The sequence below is a fragment of the Ranitomeya variabilis genome, chromosome 1, assembly GCF_051348905.1.
Source record: "Ranitomeya variabilis isolate aRanVar5 chromosome 1, aRanVar5.hap1, whole genome shotgun sequence".
NCBI lineage: Eukaryota > Metazoa > Chordata > Amphibia > Anura > Dendrobatidae > Ranitomeya > Ranitomeya variabilis.
This window is the reverse complement of record NC_135232.1, coordinates 303,747,096-303,768,035: the sequence shown is the minus strand read 5'-3', so window position 1 is coordinate 303,768,035 and position 20,940 is coordinate 303,747,096. Positions and strand designations below refer to the sequence as shown.

Sequence of the window (20,940 nt, the reverse complement as noted above, 5' to 3'; positions counted from 1 at the left end):
CGTTAACGGAGTGCGTTACACCGCAGCATAATGCTGTCCGTTAATGCTGCCATTAACCCTGTGTGAGTGCTGACTGGAGGGGAGTATGGAGCGGGCACTGACTGCGGGGAGCAAGGAGCGGCCATTTTGCCGCTGGACTGTGCCCGTCGCTGATTGGTCGTGGCTGTTTTGCCGTGACCAATCAGTGACTTGGGATTTCCGTTACAGACAGACAGAAAGACGGACAGACAGAAAGAAGGAAGTGACCCTTAGACAATTATATAGTAGATAAGGGTAATCATGTAACACCACATGAATCGGTCATTAGTCGGGATCTGTATATGTTCAGATAAAAAGTGCTAATGAGTGCCAGCATAACATTTATCAAGCATGACAAGATTACAAAAAAGTGTGAAAGTGTGAAAATTAACATGAGGCATGTGGCTTATACACGCAAGTATGAATTGCTAACCTATTGTCACAATTCCACCATGCTGTGAGTGACAACTCACCCATACTATAGGATTAGGGCATGTTGAGCTGTCAATCTTGTGAGTGACAGCCCAATCTGAGGCAGAGATGTGCTGGACTGTCAGTATTTTGATCAGGGCCACCATCAAGGCATTACAGCCCTTACTGCTGTATGGGGCCCGGTGAGCAGAAGCATAATGGGTGGGGCCCAGGCCCCTCCTCTGTACTGTTGCTCACCAGGCCCCATCGTGCACTAAAGTGCTGTGCGCTGGGGCCTGGGAGCTTTCTCAAAGCTCCACGGCCGTCTAACTTTGACAGCTGCGCAGCTCCTGCTCCCTTCGCCTTCTCTGCACTTCCGGTCATGGTGACGGCTTAAAAAACCTTTTGGTTAGAACAAAAACTGCTGACTTTGTAAGTAATATGGTGTTTTATGTTCAATCTATTTTATTAAACATTTTAACAAAACATTAAACAAAAAACATATTATATGAAAAATGATAATATATAGAATCATAGAAAATATCTAGTATTCAAAATGAGAAAACCACTTTTAAAAGTAAGTCAAACATACCATGGTAGACAATAACAGTAACCATATGGCGAATACCAACAAGGATTCAAGAAAGGAAGTATCCTCTATATTATGCAGAAGTTAGACATAGGATAAGAAAGAAAGAGAAAGAAAGACAAGGGAAGAAAAAAAAGGGAACAAAAAGGGGTTATGGATAAAGGGGTCCTTAGAATCATATATACTGTATATTAATGTGCAAATTCTTATGTAACTGTAAAAGTCAGCGGAACAAATTATGGAAATCAGGTGAGTCCTGAAATAAAATCCATCCACTCCAAATCCTTCTAAATTTATCATTTATTCCATTGCAGTCTGCAGATTATACACAGATTGACCATTTCCTTATACCAGTCTAATATGTCAGGGGGGTTTGTAAGTTTCTAAAACCGCGGGATTACCATTCGTGCTGCTGTTAGACAAAACCGAAGAATATCTCTTTTCTGCGTCCCTATTGAAGAAGGTAAAATTGACTATTTGAGGGGACCTTGCTACACTGTTTCCCGTGATTCGTTGATAACTGCTGTATATATTGCGTGTAGTTTAGAAGGGTAATGATACCATCTCATAAGTATTTTATAGTTCTTCTCTTGTGCAATCCCAGCGCTAGCAAGTTTATGAGAGAAGAGAAACCCTCTTTCCCATTCCTGAGGAGACAAGTTTATTCCCAAGTCTCTCTCCCAGTAATATGGTGTTTTATGGGAACTGTTAATATTTGATTGGTGAGGACGTGGTGCAAAAGTTGAGTTTTTCCAAGAGTGGGTGGTGGGACTGTGGAAGTTTCAAAGTGTGAAGGCAGAGCTAGGGTGGAGCCCTGGGCCGGACTGGGACTAAAATTCAGCCCTGGCATTTAAAGTTACACAGGCCCACTTGTCACATGGTGACTGTATAATATCTTTGTACACTTGTAGGCAGGTCCGGTTTTAGGCAAAGTGGGGCCCTAGGCAAAGTTTAAAACGGGGCCCCAAATGCTAACATATTGCACATCACACAAAAGCATTTCGGTTGTATTTACAAGCGCTGAGTTCAGGCCCTAAAATGAGTTTGATCGACAATACTGAAGTTGTTCAACGCTTGTTTCCCGGCCTCTTTCCACCAGCTGAGGAATAATGATTGGACAGAACGTTCACTAATAGATCACTAACAGATCACCATACAGTATCATGTTATCAGCAGCACATCTACAGTTTACACCGGCAATGTGCTGCTGAGAACAATGATTTTTGTTCCAGCAAAAACAATCTGAATATGCAGCATTTTACTTGTTTAGTAAAACACACCCCATAGTCCTCCATATATTATAATGTGCACCACAGTCCTCCATATAGTATAATACACTCCTTATAGTCCTCCATATATTAAAATACACTGCTCAGTCCTCCATATAGCATAATACACTCCTCATAGTCCTCCATATAGCATAATACACTCCTCATAGTGCTCCATATAGTATAATGCACCCATGTAGTACAATTCACTTCCCATAGTATAATGCACCCCATAGGTCTTCATATAGTATAACGTATTCCCCATAGTCCTCAATACAGTATAATGCAGCCCAGATATAGTATAATGCAGCCACCCCAGAGTATAATGCTGCCACCCCATAGAATATAATGCAGCCCCCCTCATAATTTAATGCAGCCCCCATAGAATATAATATACCCCCCATAGTATATAACACAGCCTCCCCCACAGAATATAATATACCCCACAATAGTATATAACACAGCCACATAGTATATAACACGGCCTCCCCCATAGAATATAATATACCCCCCGCATAGTATATAGCACAACCCGCATAGTATATAGCAAAGCCCGCATAGTATAGAGCACAACCTGCATAGTATATAGTAAAGCCCGCATAGTATATAGCACAACCCGCATAGTATATAGCACAACCCACATAGCAGATAACACAGCCCACATAGTAGTATACAGCACAGCCCGCACAGTAGTATACAGCACAGCCCACACAGTAGTATACAGCACAGCCCACATAGTAGTATACAGCACAGCCCATGTAGTAGTATACAGCACAGCCCACGTAGCAGTATACAGCACAACCCACGTAGCAGTATACAGCACAGCCCACATAGCAGTATATAGCACAACCCAAGTATATAACACAGTAGTATAGAGCACAGCCCACACAGTAGTATACAGCACAGCCCACACAGTAGTAAACAGCACAGCCCACACAGTAGTATACAGCACAGCCCACACAGTCGTATATAGCACAGCCCACACAGTCGTATATAGCACAGCCCACACAGTAGTATACAGCACAGCCCACACAGTAGTATACAGCACAGCCCACATAGTAGTATACAGCACAGCCCACACAGTAGTATATAGCACAGCCCACATAGTAGTATACAGCACAGCCCACATAGTAGTATATAGCACAGCCCACATAGTAGTATACAGCACAGCCCGCATCTCTCCTCCCCCCAGAAAATGACCCCACAGTCCAGTAAAAAAAAAACACTCCTCACCTCTCCTCATGCCCGCGTAGCTCCCTGCTGCTGTCTTGGCGGCTGCCGCTGCACTGCCTGGGACACAGTGAGTGCGCGCGCACCCGCAGTGTCAGAGGCAGAGCTGGGAATGCATTCAACTGTACATGTGAGTCGACGCGCAGCGGCCCACTACTGGCACCGGCCCTTCTGGCATTTGCCAGAACTGCCCGATGGCCAGTCCAGCCCTGGTGGAGCCTGAGCGGAGTCTCAAAGGGACCTGAAAATGTTGCCAGTATGGGGCCTGAAATTCTTAGTGGCATCCCTGATTGTGATTGACAGCCCAGTTGCCCTCTCTGGCTGGGCTTGCAGAGTCTTCTAGGTGTCACCCATTCTGGGTGATTACCTGGCTATATAGCTGGTTGGCTTTTATCAGACCTTGCAGGGGTGGGTTTGCTCTGTCCTCTGCATTCTGATATTCTTGTCTTTGTTACTGTAACTGGATTTGCATTTCTAACCACCCATTTTTATTTCTCCTTTTGCTTTGACACACTCTGACTTTGGTTTCCTGACCCCAGACTTTGCTATTGACTATCCGTTTGTTTTATCCCTTTTGTCTATGACATACCCTCCTGACATTTGACCTGGGACTCCTTGACTTCCCCGTCTCATGGCTTGCCAATGAGAAGTGACTCAGTGTCACACCTATACTGTAGAATGGATGTATTTAGATGTTTTTAAAGGAAACCTGCCACTGTGCAAAAAAACATTTACCTGCAGACACAGGGATAATCTGCAGGTTAATAAACTTACAATGCTGCTTGGCTGACTTATTGAAAGTGAGGCTACCAGGAGAAAATTAACTTTTATTCTCCCGAGAACAACTGGCTATCAGTCATGGATCATGCCCAGAGCGGCTTCAAAGCGGCAATTGTAAACACCTCCCGATACTTGATTGACAGCTTGCTCTACACATACACACTGCTGGCTGTCAATCAAAGTGATGGGATGAGCTTACAGCCGCCTTTTAAAGTATAGTGAGTTGTGTTCTGAGTAGTGACTGTAGCTGCTCCGTGCACCGTCCCCATAACTGAAAGCTGGCGGCTTCCAGGAGGAATTAAGTTCTTTTTCTTATTGTAGCCGCACTCTCAGTAAGGCATCCAGGCAGCATTGTAATTTCTATGCACCCGCAGATTAACCCTATATCTTCAGGTATAGAGTTTTCCAAGTTAACAGGTTCATTTTAACCTTTGCTAATTTCCAGAGTTGTTTATGCCGATGAGACTGATGGAACTGAGGAGGAAGAAGAGGCAGTGGTCAATATCGCCAGTGTTTGCCAAATATGTCCAAAACTACTCTGTAAATTTTTGTCAGATGTAAAAAATAAAAGTGAAATCCTGTTCATATATCAGGTGCCTTGAAATCTTGCATTCTGCATGCATAACAGGAGCAGGGATGTGGCTCACATGCGGGTGGAGTAATGTGAATGCCCATTAATACTACAGGATTATGAATAAGTAATCTTACACATCCAGTGACACAGTTTTACAGCAAAACATCCAGATCTAGTGGAGAGAAGAGTGAGTAGAATTTCTTATAGAATATAATAATAATAATAATATACATGTGCTGGACATTTTGGGTGTTGTGTACTTTGTGTCCAGTGATTATTTGCCTTGTTCTCAGAGTGGCATGTATTGTGTATTGCACTGATATGGTTACACTATAGCTTGGGTCTGTTTATTTAGACGCTATGCCGACAATTCCTTCCCAAGCAGTACGTCGTGTCGTTATTACCTGTATTCAGTTGTATTCTCTATTGTTACATGTTTTTATTGCTTTGCATGCTATTAAATTAGAATACAAATCTAAAATTCAGTGCAAAATAATAAAGAATATGAAGAATATAAGATTATCCTTAGGGAGTATAGTTTGGGTTGTATTTTTTCATACCTCTCTATAAACCATAGGCAGTCATTTCCATATCTAAGTTTCTGCTCACAACTGTATCATAATTTCTTTTTTATCAGTATTCTAGTTGCAGTGCAGGCCACCAGTACATGCCACCAGTACATGCCACCAGTACATGCCAATAGTGCATGCCACTAGTCCATGCCACCAGTGCATGCCACCAGATGCCACCAGTGCATGCAACCAGTACATGCCACCAGTACATGCAACCAGATGCCACCAGTGCATGCCACCAGTGCATTCAACCAGTGCACACCACCAGTATATGCCACCAGTGCATGCCACCAGTTGCCACCCATGCATGGCATCAGTACATACCACCAGTCCATGCCAACAGTGCATGCCACCAGATGCCACCAGTACATGCCCCCATTTGCCACCAGTGCATGCAACCAGTACATGCCACCAGTACATGCAACCAGATTCCACCAGTGCATGCCACCAGTGCATTCAACCAGCGCACGCCACCAGTATATGCCACCAGTGCATGCCACCAGTTGCCACCCATGCATGTCACCAGTACATACCACCAGTGCATGCCACCCGTACATGACATCAGGGCATGCCAACAGTGCAGGCCACCAGTACATGCCACCAGTGCATGCCACCAGATGCCACCAGTGCATGCCACCAAATACCACCAGTACATGCCACCAATGCATTCAACCAGTGCATGCCACCAGTATATGCCACCAGATGCCACACATGCATGTCACCAGTACATACCACCAGTGCAGGCCACCAGTATATGCCACCAGTGCAGGCCACCAGTGCATGCCACCAGTGCATGCCACCAGATGGCACAGTACATGCCACCAGTGCATGGCATTAGATGCCACCAGATGCCTCCAGTACATGCCACCAGTGCATGGCATTAGATGCCACCAGTACATGCCACCAGATGCCACCAGTACATGCCACCAGTGCAGGCCACCAGTGCAGGCCATCAGATGCCACAGTACATGCCACCAGGACAAGCCACCAGTGCATGCCACCAGATGCCACCAGTACATGCCACCAGTATATGCCACCAGTACATGCCACCAGATGCCACCAGGGCATGCCTCCAGATGCCACCAGTGTATGCCACCAGTACATGCCACCAGTGTATGCCACCAGATGAAACCAGTACATGCCACCAGTGTATGCCACCAGTACCTGCCACCAGTGCATGCCACGAGTACATGCTACCAGTACCTGCCACCAGTGCATGCCACCAGTGAATGCCACCAGATGAAACCAGTACATGCCACCAGTACATGCCACCAGTACATGCCACGCTATTCTTCCTTTCAAATCTGTCAGAATCTGTCATATAGGCTCTGATGCAAAATGTGAACAAAGCCTTCATGCTCTTATGATTATTGTTGCTAATATTCTAACAATATGTATTGCAAAAAATAATGTTATACTTTTAATGCAAAATTTTGAGCAGTAGCTCTACATTATTTTTTGGATCAGTATGGCTTATTTATGATAGTAAAATTGTACGATGTCTCATAGATTAATTTGAAACACATTGAAAATATACATGTTTTTTCATGGCTTTCATTAAAGGCATTGTCTAGTGAAGATAAGTTATATCAGGTCTATAATAATAATAATCTTTATTTTTATACATAGCGCTAACATATTCCGCAGCGCTTTACAGTTTGCACACATTATCATCACTGTCCCCAATGGGGCTCACAATCTAAATTCCCTATCAGTATGTCTTTGGAATATAAGCGATAATTTATAGACCGTTAGGAGTTCAGCAGTTCAGGGCCCCTTTATCTCTGTTAGGGCTCGCTCACACTGCTGTATAACATGTATAACATTGCTATCCAATGTTTCATCACATAGCCCTCAGACCATTGTTTTACTATATGGCAGTGCATATCTGCAATTATTTTCTCATGCTGATTCAGCATTAAAAAACAATTGCAGCACCCTGGGAGTGGCTCTGAGAGTCAGATTGCATGCACTCCTACAAGTATAGGGGTTCATGTGAAACCAAACTGCACTCGGATTTCATCCGAGTGCAATCCGATTACTGCAGATTCCAGCAATGGAGAAGATGGAGAAATAATTTTTTCAGTCTGTTCCACACCTATGCTGCGATTATTACATGCAAGAGAATCGAATGGCACTTGGCTCACGCTCACCGCAGATTTTGAGCCAAGGGTCATCTGCATATAGTAGCCGATTCTCTAGCTTGCCAGTGCAAGAGCACCCTTAGAATGGAATGGCAGTGCGCATGCTGAACTCTGCTTTTTCCGGAAGCCAATAGAGAATGAATTAACGGCAAGCATGCGCATTGCCGATCCACTTTAACGGATCAGTGTAGTTCCCTCATCGATCCATAAGTTATCTCCTGCTGTAAAGGTAAAATAGTATACATCTTCCACATTTTGCCTGGGGTTTGAACATTTATGGGCACACTCTATCTGCATTTACACTGCAGAAATCAAACCACACATATTAATATAAATATATATATATATATATATATATATATATATATATATATATATAATACCCACTAATATAATATATAATAATTTACACATATACATAAAGCCACATGTTAGGTTCTGCGTGACGGAAAGATCTGCTAGACTAAATTTGTTGACATGGCGGGCAAGAGTACATTTCATGCATGCAAAGTCTAATAACACTGTAACAATGGGAAACATGGCAGAGGATCTAAGCGAAACATAAATAAAAAAAAGTACAATTTAAAGAACAGTGCCAAAGAGTTCCAGTAATTCCAGCCACACCCATTATACCAAAGATCACACAGGGCACATAGACAAGGGAAGTTCTCCTGTAGCTGTTTACCTACAGGTGCATCTCACAAAATTAGAATAGCATCAAAAAGTTAATTTATTTCAGTTCTTCAATACAAAAAGTGAAATTCATATATTAGATAGGCATTACAAACAGAGTGATTTATTTCAAGTGTATATTTGTGTATTTATTTGTGTTAATGTTGATGATTATGGCTTACAGCCAATGAAAACCCAAAAGTCATTATTATCTCAGTAAATTAGAATACTTTATAACATCAGCTTGAAAAAATGATTTTAAAATCCGAAATGTTGGTCTACTGAAATGTATGTTCAGTAAATGCACTCAATACTTGGTCGGGCTCCTTTTGCCTCAGTTACTGCATCAATGTGGCGTGGCATGGAGGCGATCAGCCTGTGGTACTGCTGAGGTGTTATGGAAGCCCAGGTTCTTTGATAGCAGCCTTCAGCTCATCTGCATTGTTGGGTCTGGTGTCTCTCATCTTCCTCTTGACAATACACCATAGATTCTCTATGGGGTTAGGGTCAGGCGAGTTTGCTGGCCAATCAAGCACAGTGATACTGTTGTTTTTAAACCAGGTATTGGTACTTTTGGCAGTGTGGACAGGGGCCAAGTCCTGCTGGAGAATGAAATTTCCATCTCCAAAAAGCTTGTCAGCAGAGGGAAGCATGAAGTGCTCTAAAATTTCCTGGTAGACGGCTGTGCTGACTTTGTTCTTGATAAAACACAGTGGACCTACACCAGCAGATGACATGGCTCCCCAAACCATCATTGATTGTGGATACTTCACACCAGTAGGACAACTTTTCGGATTTAAAATTTTTTTTTTCAAGCTGGTATTAAGTATTCTAATTTACTGAGATTATGACTTTTGGGTTTTCATTGGTTGTAAGCCATAATCATCAACATTAACACAAATATACACTTGAAATAGATCACTCTGTTTGTAATGGCTCTATATAATATATGAGATTCACTTTTTGTTATGAAGAACTGAAATAAATTAACTTTTTGATGATATTCTAATTTTGTGACATGCACCTGTATGTATGCAAAAATGAACATGCAAGTAAAAACAAGATCCCTGGCAAACAAAAGAATGAAGCATTTCTGTATACGGTGGATGTATTATATAGTTTCAACCATTAGCACCTTCATGACATAGCTCTTTTTTGTTTTTTCGTTTCTGTTTTTAACTCCCCTTCTTCCCAGAGCCATAACTTTTTTTATTTTTGGTCAATATGGCCATGTGAGGGCTTGTTTTTTGTGGGACGAGTTGTACTTTTGAACAACACCATTGATTTTACCATATCCTGTACTCAAAAATGGGAAAAAAATTCCAAGTGCGGTGAAATTGCAAAAAAAGTGCAATTCTACAACTGTTTTTGTGAATTTTTTTTCTACCATGTTCACCAAATACTGAAAGTGACCTGCCATTATGATTCTCCAGGTCATTTTTCGTGATCTCGGGTTGGGTGAGGGCTTATTTTTTGCGTGCCGAGCTGCCGTTTTTAATGATACCATTTTGGTGCAGATCCGATCTTTTGATCTCCCATTATTGCATTTTAATATAATATTGTGATGACCAAAAAACCATAATTCTGGGGGTTTGACTTTTTTTGGGGGACGCCATTTGCTGATCGGATTAATTCTTTTTATAGGTTGCTAGATTGATTGATTCTGAATGCGGCGATACCAAATATGTGTATGCTTGATTTTTTTAATTGTTTTATTTTGAATGGGGCGAAGGGGGGATGATTTTAACTTTTAGATTTTTTTTTATATTTTTAAAAACTTTTTTTGTTACACTTTGCATGCTTCAATAGTCTCTATGGGAGACATGCTACACACAGGCGATGATCAAATCGCCTGTATGTAGCAGACATGCTCACTTGCAATGAGCGCCGATCACCGGGAGGCACGGCTATGACAACCATAGAGGTCTGCTGGAGATCTCTGGTTGTCATTCCAACCCATTGTCAACCCGCGATCACGTGACAGGGTCACCGATGGGTGGGATTTCTGGCGCGCTTTCCGGAAGCGCGAGTTAAATACCATTGTCAGAGATTGACAGCAGCATTTAACAGGTTAACAGCCGCGGGTGTTAACCTGTTAACACCTGCGGCTGTTAGAGGCACATGTCAGGTGTTCAAAACAGCTGACGTGTGCCAGGAAAGATGTGGGCTCAGCACCGGAGCCCACATCAAAGACAGGACATGACATGTGAAGGGGTTAAAATAAAAATCTCAATTAGGCTTTTGCCCATATCTTTAACTGTGGTTGTGCCACAAACAAACAAGTTTCTGCTACATCATCTGAGAGCAAAGCAGGCAAAGAGATGCTGAATCTAAAAAGGTATCACTTAGTTTACAGGGTGCAGTAATTGTAACACAATCAGAGTTCTTAGATTTAGCAATGCAGCAGAGCTGAGAAAGATAACCCCGCCCACACCAGGCTTTGTATGTACCATATATTGTTTATAGACAGTGAATGGGCGGACTTACACTAGCATGCACACACTACTGTAGTCCAGGCAATGATAATCATCAGGTGATAAAACCTTCATTGTAAGTAAACCAAAGCACACAGCCTAACATGTGACAAATTTTTGAAATCCGTGTTTTAGCTACTACCTCATGCTGTCCTCTACTATATTATAATACTGTACTATAATATCGCTTATTGTACAAGAATATGGTGAGCCCAGACATAAGAGGGGTTTGCACTCTTGCCAAACAAACACCAGCCACTTTCATAGTTCCTCATAGTAAAATAGACACAGAAGCAGTCCCAATTTACACCTTGTATAGAAGGGCAGCAGACAATAAGCCCTGTCCAAATGGTAGGCCACATTTAGTAGAGATGGGGATAACAAACAAAATATTCAATAGTATGCTAATATACCCCTTCATAACACAAATGTGGGATAAGCTAGTTGAAGCTACTTTTGACACAGTGTCTCCCACTCCCACACTACCTTCTTATCCCATCCTCTCTCTGTTGGAGTCCCCCAAGGCTCTGTTCTAGGACCCTTACTCTTCTCAATCTATACACTTGGCCTGGGACAACTCATAAAGTCCCATGGATTCCAGTACCATCTATATGCTGATGACACTCAGATCTACCTCTCTAGCCCAGACGTCACCTCTCTGCTGTCCAGAATCCCGGAGTCTCTATCAGCCATATCCTCCTTCTTCTCCTCTCACTTCCTCAAACTCAATGTGGACAAATCTGAACTCATCATCTTTCCTCCATCTCATAGATCTTCCTCTCCTGACCTATCTATCGCAATTAACGACATCACGCTTTCCCCCGTACCGGAAGTCCACTGCCTCGGAGTAACCCTTGACTCTGCCCTGTCATTCAAACCGCACATCCAAGCTCTTTCCACCTCCTGTCGCCTCCAGCTCAAAAATATCTCCAGAATCTGTCCTTTCCTCAATCCTCAATCTACTCTTGTGCATGCCCTCATCATCTCCTGCCTCGACTACTGCAACATCCTTTTCTGTGGCCTCCCTGCTAACACCCTTGCACCTTTCCAGTCCATTCTTAACTCTGCTGCCCCACTAATTCATCTCTCTCCTCCGCTTCTCCCCTCTGCAAATCTCTTCACTGGCTTCCATTCCCTCAGCATATTCAGTTCAAATTACTAATACTGACCTAGATGTATCGTTTCTCCTTGCGGAGAGTGACATGATAAGCATGTTGAGGTGAGGAGACTTAAAGCCGCAATGCTCCTCTGGGAAATATGCAAATTGTCTCTTCAGAGAGGAAGAGAACTAGAACTCTAGTGCCAACTATTGGAAGTAGCAATCCTAACAGTCAATGTCGACCTTTTAACGAGCCTTGTCACATGACTTAGGATAATAGCCAATCCAGAATCTTAATTTGCAGACACTGTGTTTCGGGGTACTGCCCGTCGTCAGTGCAAAGCGGAGATCTGGTTTGGCTGATAGAGAGGCATCTGACCGGGATCCAAGAAGTATCGTTTCTCCTTGCGGAGAGTGACATGATAAGCATGTCGAGGTGAGGAGACTTCTGGTTTGGCTATTATCCTAAGTCATGTGACAAGGCTCGTTAAAGGGTCGACATTGACTATTAGGATTGCTACTTCCAATAGGTGGCACTAGAGTTCTAGTTCTCTTCCTCTCTGAAGAGACAATTTGCATATTTCCCAGAGGAGCATTGCGGCTTTAAGTCTCCTCACCTCGACATGCTTATCATGTCACTCTCCGCAAGGAGAAACGATACTTCTTGGATCCCGGTCAGACGCCTCTCAATCAGCCAAACCAGATCTCCGCTTTGCACTGACGAGGGGCAGTACCCCGAAACACAGTGTCTGCAAATTGAGATTCTGGTTTGGCTATTATCCTCAGTCATGTGACAATGCTCGTTAAAGGGTCGACATTGACTGTTAGTATTGCTACTTTAAAAAAGGTGGCACTAGAGTTCTAGTTCTCTTCCTATCTGAAGAGACAATTTGCATAATACTGACCTACAAAGCCATCCATAACCTGTCGGCTCCATATATCTCTGAACTAATCTCCCGATATCTTCCCTCACGTAATCTTCAGTCCTCCCAAGACCTCCTTCTCTCCTCCACACTTATTCACTCCTCACCCAACCACCTCCAAGACTTCTCCCGAATATCCCCCATCCTCTGGAATTCTTTGCCCCAACACGTCCGACTATCAACCACATTTGGATCCTTCAGACGGAACCTGAAAATCCACCTCTTCAGGAAAGCCTACAGCCTGCACTGACCCCGCTGCCTCCTCACTATCGGAGCTACCGCCTCACCAACACCGGAGCTGCAGCAACCCTCAACCTATTGTCTCCTCCCCCATCATCCTGTAGAATGTAAGCCTGCAAGGGCAGGGTCCTCACCCTCGCCCCTCTGTATCAGTCTGTGATTGTTAGTTTGCTTACTGTAAGTGATATCTGTAACTTGTATGTAACCCCTTCTCATGTACAGCACCATGGAATCAATGGTGCTATATAAATAAATAATAATAATTTGCTGTAATACAGTGTATTCATACAGAATCAGACAGTGCTTGTCACTGATGTCCCCAAAAAGTGCCTGCTACAGATTGTCCCCGTATCGCCTCATTACAGGCGCACTTTTCTCCTACAGAGCAGGTTGTCGTTTTTCTTTCAGCCACGGTAGTGCTGCAGACAGTGGCCCCTTTGTGCTGATACCATAGAGTAACACAACTGAAAATGAAACTTAGCCGAGACACTTCCTTGTGCTCAGCTGCTCGCTGTTCGCCTGTGGGAAGCTGAACTTATTCATTTGGAGCCATGTTCTTGAAAGGTGCTTCTTCCTGTCTGGTTCACACTGCCAGGTACCGCTTTCTTACATTGTTCTATGCCACATTGTATGCTTACAATATTAGCTTGGTATTTCAGTGCCTATAAAAGTAACATCACAACATTATTACAGTTTAAAGGAACAGTACAGCTTAAAATCAACTTACCATGCACAAGTTAGTTATGTCTACAGTTACAGAGCTAAGGGCTTGTTTACAGGAGATAGCTTTGTAGTTGCTATCGGCAACCACACTTCTTCAATGCAACCTATTTTTTTCCAATTCATTTATTTTTTAAAAGGAACATATTATGTGAAAAAAGCACTTATTAACCTGCAGATATAGGGTTAATCTGCAGGTTTGTATTCTGACACAGAGTGGCGCCCACACTAAAGACCCACATTGCTGGGAGGAAATGAACTTCATTCAACCCAGCAGCGTTCTGGCCTCAGTCATAGGGTTGTTGCCGGCACGGCTTCGGTCACCGCTCTGTGTATAGAGAGCAGCTGCTGTAACCGTGCCTCCTGCACTGACTGACAGCAGCTCAGTGTTAGGGTCTTCTTATCTGAGCACGTTCGCTCATCACTACTGGCTATCAGTCAGCGCAGGGGGCGCGGTTACAGCCGCCGCTCTCTATACACAGGGCGGTAACTGAAGCCACGCTGGCACCGCCCCTATGACTGAAAGCTGCCAGGATGAATAAAGTTAATTTCCTTCTGGCAGCGGGGGTCTAAGTGCCAACACCAGGAGGTTTAAAACGCGATTAACTTACAGATTATCCGCCATATCTGCAGGTTAATAGAATTTTTCAGTGACCGATTCCCTTTAAAGCCATTAAAAAAATTATGCATTTTTTTTAACCCCTTCACCCTGGGCCATTTTTCGTTTCTGTTTTTTCCTCCTCTTCTGTTTACACGGTCTAAAAATTAGACCGTATTGGTAGGTTTTCCCTAATATTTCAGAATGTTAAATAGTTTAAAGAAAATGCTGATACTTTCCTTGTTATTGCTGCTGGTTTATGACTGCTGAGTTAATATTAAACATTCCAAGAATACTAAATCATGTAATAAAGAAATCAACATTGAAGCTGTCCAAACATCATCATCATTCAGCAAAATGTTCACAACAAGCAATGGCTGGCAGCAGATGTACTTGGGAATATGCGATGTCAGTATGTAACCCCCTGCATGCCCAATGAGTTTAGTGGACCTACAATTCTGTCAAATGGGACAGCTGGCAGTTAGGGCATTGTAAGCCTGGGGTATTGAAATCATCAAATGTGTTCTATTACCCGAAAACAGACTGATCGTCCACATACGTAGGTAGAATAAACCTTCTTATGAAGCATTATTAAGAGGGGTTGTTCTGATGACTACTCAGATTTTATGCTAGAGTCTAATTTTGCCCATCCTTTTAGTCTAACAGCACTCCTTCACTCTTGCATTGCCCCCCTACCTCGGCGCGCTCAAGCGCTCTAGTATTTAGGGACACTATCTCTACCTGGAAAGCAGTGGCGAAAAAGTTTGGCCTGTCTTTTAGAACTTCAAAGTATCTTCCCCTGTGGTACAACCCTGAATTTCCCCAGAGCATGAAGAATAAATTTTGTTCAATGTGACGTGAGGCTGGTATAATAAATATCTCCCACCTCTTTCACCCAACTGAACTTAGGTGGCTGACATGCACAATATGTTTAGAAAAATATCACCTTCATCCCTCTCGTTATCTACAATATGAAAAATCTGACTCTCCATCATGGCTAACCTGCAAGATGTCACCTTTGAGTTAGACACCCTTCTTTTCTCTCCAATATGCACTCCTTCCATAACGTCACTATATTCCATGATAACACCTACCTTACTAGAGATACACCCAAACTTCTAAATATTGGAGGAAGGAATTAGATGATGTTGATATTTCTACCAAAATCAGAGCAGGCTTGTGCTCATTCAGAAAAAACATTAATGAATCTTGGAGAGAAATTTAAGATCACGCAAGGAACTATATATATGCCTTCAATATACCCCCCAAAATGCCTACTCTCTGATAGATTAACTGCATGCCCCAAATGCCATGTCTCTGACATAATTCACCGTCTTTGGTTTCACCCTAATACATCCTCCTTAAAGAAATTGGTATCAGACATTGTCAATTTCCTTTGGAGTTCTAAATGTTCTTTATCTCCCTAATTAGCTCTTTTGCACTATTGGAGTGACTCTGACGCCAAAACCAACCAATTCAAGAGTCTTTCAAAGCTTCTACATACTCTACTTCTAAAAACAAAAAAATATTCTCAAATTCTGGTTAGAACCTATTACTCCCTCCATCTTAGAATTGATAACTGAGATGAAACCTTTCATGGAGGTGGAAAAACAGGATGCAGTTAATAATAATGAGTCACAAGCAGGCAAATTTATTTTGAAATTTATTATAAAGTTTTGTTTTCTGGAAGAAAAAAGGAATATTGAAAAACCTATTTGTCACAGCTGCATGGTATATCATAGAGCAGTGGTCCCCAACTCCAGTCCTCAAGAGCCACCATCAGGTCATGTTTTCAGTATCTCCTTAGTATTGCACAGGTGATAATTGCATCACCTGTGCAATACTAAGGAAATCCTGAAAACATGACCTGTTGGTGGCTCTTGAGGACCGGAGTTGGGGACCGCTGTCATAGAAGATATTAAAAACAACCTAGGTCAACGCTACATAATTGACAGTAGAGGGAGTAGTTCAAATGTATCAACGGGGCAACTTCCCCTACGTCTGTTTCTTAGATAATAGCTTTTTGCATTGTCCTATTTAATTTCACTATTAATTTGGTTATCTTTAGTTAACAATGTATGTATTTCATTAATAACAATATTATTTACCCAGTCTTCGTACTGGATGCAGATTATCTTCCTTGATTATGTTGATTGTATTATTTAGCAAAACTTTCAATAAAAATGATATATTATAAAAAAGAGGGATTTTCTCTTTTAGAAAACCCTCACTGAAATCCAAATGCTGAAATATAGAGAAAAAATGCTGTTAACCTGCAAATATGGGCTTAATCTGCAGGTTAATAGTGTTCTGAAGCCGGGAGGCTACTGCACTGAAAGCCCCGCTGCCTGGAGGAAATGATCTTTATTCCTTTCACTTGTAGAGGAGTGACCTCAATCACTGCTCAGCACGTGGTGAGTGGAAGCTGTAATCAAGCCCCCAGCACTGACTGACAGCCGACTCAGCACTGATGCACTGTAGAGCCTGCTGTCAGTCACTATCGGGGTGTGGTTATAGCCACTGGTCACTATGTACTGAAGTCATGCCCTCTATGACTGAAAGCTTGACTCTACCAGGAGGAATAAAATTAATTTCTTCCTGGCAGCAGGGCTTTCAGTTCAGAATGTTATTAACCTGCAAATCAACCCCATATCTGCAGGTTAATAGTGTATTTTCACATGACAGGCTCCCTTTAATAACACAAGCAGTAACCAGAAATAAAGGATGTCTCTTACTGGGTTGTCCAGCATACCCATGAATTTTATTTTTATTCATATCTTGTTTCCATTAAAAAGAAACACATCTTTTATCGGCTCCAAAACCTACTGGAATTTGCCCTCAAGAATGTTTCTCCAGAAATCCCTGACAATAGTATTGAGTCCACCCACCTTGCTGCTATTTGTCCTTTAATCCCTATAATGTCTGTAAGCTGGTCATTTTTCAGTGGGTGGCCTTTGACTCCCAAAATGGTGCCCAATGCTAGTAAGGTGCAGTTTCTGACAGACACACTACTGTAACAAGCTTTACTCAGTTTCTACATAGCATTGCAATGTAAGAAAAGTCAATCTCTCAAAGAGGCTGCAAGCTTGATGGTTACACACTGAATAGTGGCACTGGGCATGATAGTTATCCAACAAATGATGATACAAGGCTTATTGGTTACACTTCAGGATTGAGGCACAGAGCTTAGTGGTTATGCATCAGTATAAAGGCATAAAGCCTAATGGTTTCAGTCACCAACAGAAACAGTTACTTCACATCAGGCAGTCGCCAATTCACAATTCACGGTACATCACCCTGGTACCGACCATAGTTACTCTCACTTGGTACTGTCTGCAGTGCTAGCCACTGATACAAGCCACAGTAGACCTTTACTGTGCACTCCACAGATTCCTTTACTGTCACAGTCCACGGAATTATCCATCATAGTTGGTTGTTGTGGTTAACTCTTGTAGAATATACTAGCAGTACTGATCCAAAGAATCAGACATTTACCAGGGTTTTCACTTTTTACTAACCCAGAAGATAGCCACATTCCCTCTTTAGCAGGAAATGTCTCTTTCTAATCACCCAGGCAAGTAGACATTAGGAAGCAATTCACCATCACTTGAAGTATCCATAGATATCTTCAACTTTCTCTATGGCAGTCCCAAAATTTACAAGTCTACAGCAGGTTTATGGGTGTTGATTGTGGTCTACACTCCCTCCTCGCAAAAGGTGTCAGGGACTCTCCTATATTTGGTACGTCCAACTTCAAATGCAGAATCGGTGCGAAACGGCTGTGCTGCACATTGTCACACATTTACTGACTGACTAACTCAGTTTGGCTACAAGGCGCATTAGCTACTAGGTACTCCTGCATAATCTGAGGCAGAGTTTGTATGGCACAATACTGTATCCTCAAGAGACAAGTACACAAGTCACACTGCTTTTGGATCTGTATTTTTCAGCATTTACCTATTCTGTGCTTTGTCCTGCAGGGTAGTAATCGCCAGGAACATGCATGTGGCAGTAATAGGAGCTGGAGTGGTTGGACTCTCCACAGCCCTATGTATTCACAACCAGTACCATAATTTGGTACATCCTCTAAAGATTGAGGTGTATGCAGACAAGTTTACCCCACTCACCACTAGTGATGGAGCAGCAGGCCTGTGGCAACCATATTTATATGACAATGGAAACAAGCAGGAGACGTAAGTTCTTTTAACTCTACTTTTGATCTCTCATTCCTCTATTTCATTTTTGGAAACACAAAGATGGGTGTCATTTTAGTAACTATTCCTGCAGAAGCAATTACTCCTTAGAGCAGATGATTTACCAAGTATGACCCCCCGCAAGAGACAATGGCATTTTTAAGCCTATTAAAAAAAACACTCAGAATTTCATATTTTTATACATGCACCTTTTAGATTTTTTTTTAGACATTTGTTTTTTATACATCTTTCTGCCCTATAGAGAAGCATATGGGAAAAAAAGCAGATAAAAAAAATACAGAGAGCATGCAGTGAATAAAGCCAAGCACCTAAAATGATAATGCACCGCAAAATACCCTCATTATATGTAGGGGCTTTTTCAAATTTTAGGAAAAAAATGCATTTTGCTTCTTCACTGAACACAGAAAGATCAGTCGTGTAGTCACATGCAGGAGTGATGATGTGCTGTTATGGTAGCGATATATAAGAAGATAATTATGTATAATAATCATTTGTTTTATTATATGAAATGTTTCATTGTATTTATCATGCTTAATGTTAATGTTTTTTTTTTTTTAAGTCAATGGAGCAAGGAAACTTTTGACTATTTGATAAAATTTGTACATTCTGAGGATGCCCAGGACATGGGGATATTTCTGCAGTCTGGATACAATTTACTGAAAGAACCAGCACCTGTACGTAATGAGAAAGTGTTATGGCTTTTACCTGTAGTTATCTATAAAAAATATATACTGGATATAAATGTATTCTTCTATGTAAAGACTGGACAAGAGGCACTAATATAGGATAAGGGTATGTTCACACAGCATTCTTTTTTTCCATTGATCAAAAACTTCACGTTTTCCAAGCTAAAACAGCCTTGCAAATCAATGGCATTTACTTGAGGTTTATTTTTGTCCTAAAGCGTTTTTTTGTCATGTGAACCTACCCTACGGTAGGGCAGGGGTGGGTAAAGGAAATGCTCTGAGGAGCTCACAATGAAGATTGTGTCTATATATTGTAAAAAAAACCAAAACACATTAGTTGGAATGGGACCATTATACTGCTTATGTAAGTTACCATTTCAGAAGGCTCGTATTGTCCTCGGTAGCAGAGCTCCTGCCGTGCTGCCGAGAATGGTGATCTTTTATGCAGCAAGACCATTTCACTAATAAATTATTACTGTTCTGTCTACCTGGAACCGCCACTAGAGGGAGTGTAGGAGCTTACTGCAGACTGGTAAACACAGAACTCAATAATACAGTATGCTTCTATTAGCTTCCATCCTTCTACTAAGGCCGGCGTCACACTTGGCGTAAGACAATACGCCACGTATTATACGTCCGTACTACGGCCGTAATACGGAGAAATGTTCCCAAAATAGTGATCCGTAGTCAGGGTGTGTCAGCGTATTTTGCGCATGGCATCCTCCGTATGTAATCCGTATGGCATCCGTATTGCGAGATTTTCGCGCAGGCTTGCAAAACCGACATCTAATGGATTTATGTGCTCAAATGTTCGGGAAAACATATATACAGTATATATATATATATATATATATATATATATGTCATTGAGACACATATATATATATATTCTGTATTTATATTTCATTCAGCGCGATATCTGTGAACAGCCGGTAATTCAATTGCCGGCTTCTCATTTCTCCTTCACAAACCCGACAGGATATGAGACATGGTTACATACAGTAAACCATCTCATATCCCCTTTTTTTTTTGCATATTCCACACTACTAATGTTAGGAGTGTGTATGTGCAAAATTTCAGCGCTGTAGCTGCTAAAATAAAGGGTTAAATGGCAGAAAAAATTGGCGTGGGCTCCCGCGCAATTTTCTCCACCAGAATGGTAAAGCCAGTGACTGAGGGCAGATATTAATAGCCAGGAGAGGGTCCATGGTTATTGGCCCCCCCGTGGCTAAAAACATCTGCCCCCAGCCACCCCAGAAAAGGCACATCTGGAAGATGCGCCTATTCTGGCACTTGGCCACTCTCTTCCCACTCCCTGTAGCGGTGGGCTATGGGGTAATGAAGGGTTAATGCCACCTTGCTATTGTAAGGTGACATTAAGCCAGATTAATAATGGAGAGGCGTCAATTATGACACCTATCCATTATTAATCCAATTGTTGGAAAGGGTTAAAAAAACACACACACATTATTAAAAAGGATTTTAATGAAATAAACACAGCGGTTGTTGTAATAATTTATTGTTCTCGCAATCCATTTCCAGGCCCTCGCTTGGCAAAATAATAAACGCACAAGATACATACCTTCTGATGTCCGATCACGTCCCACGAGGTAATCCATCTGAAGGGGTTAACTAATATTACAGGCACGAGCTGCGATAAACCACTCGCTGGTGCCTGTAATCCCCGAGTGCTGAAAGGAAAGCTGGATCTGTACTTACATTGAGTCG

General features: G+C 42.1%; 1 protein-coding gene across 4 annotated transcripts in view; it reads left to right on the top strand.

The window, feature by feature from the left end:
- DAO (D-amino acid oxidase) overlaps positions 1-20,940 on the top strand; it is a 133,466-nt gene that overhangs the window by 43,262 nt on the left and 69,264 nt on the right. For 3 of the 4 annotated variants that reach the window (XM_077296113.1, XM_077296132.1, XM_077296122.1), the window contains exons 2-3: positions 18,293-18,505; positions 19,086-19,200. In XM_077296113.1, coding sequence (XP_077152228.1) covers positions 18,312-18,505; positions 19,086-19,200 — 309 coding nt within the window. In that variant the 5' untranslated portion in view covers positions 18,293-18,311. Of the gene's footprint in view, positions 1-13,464; positions 13,590-18,292; positions 18,506-19,085; positions 19,201-20,940 lie in introns of those variants that run through there. The other variant, XM_077296105.1, reaches the window with a different exon arrangement.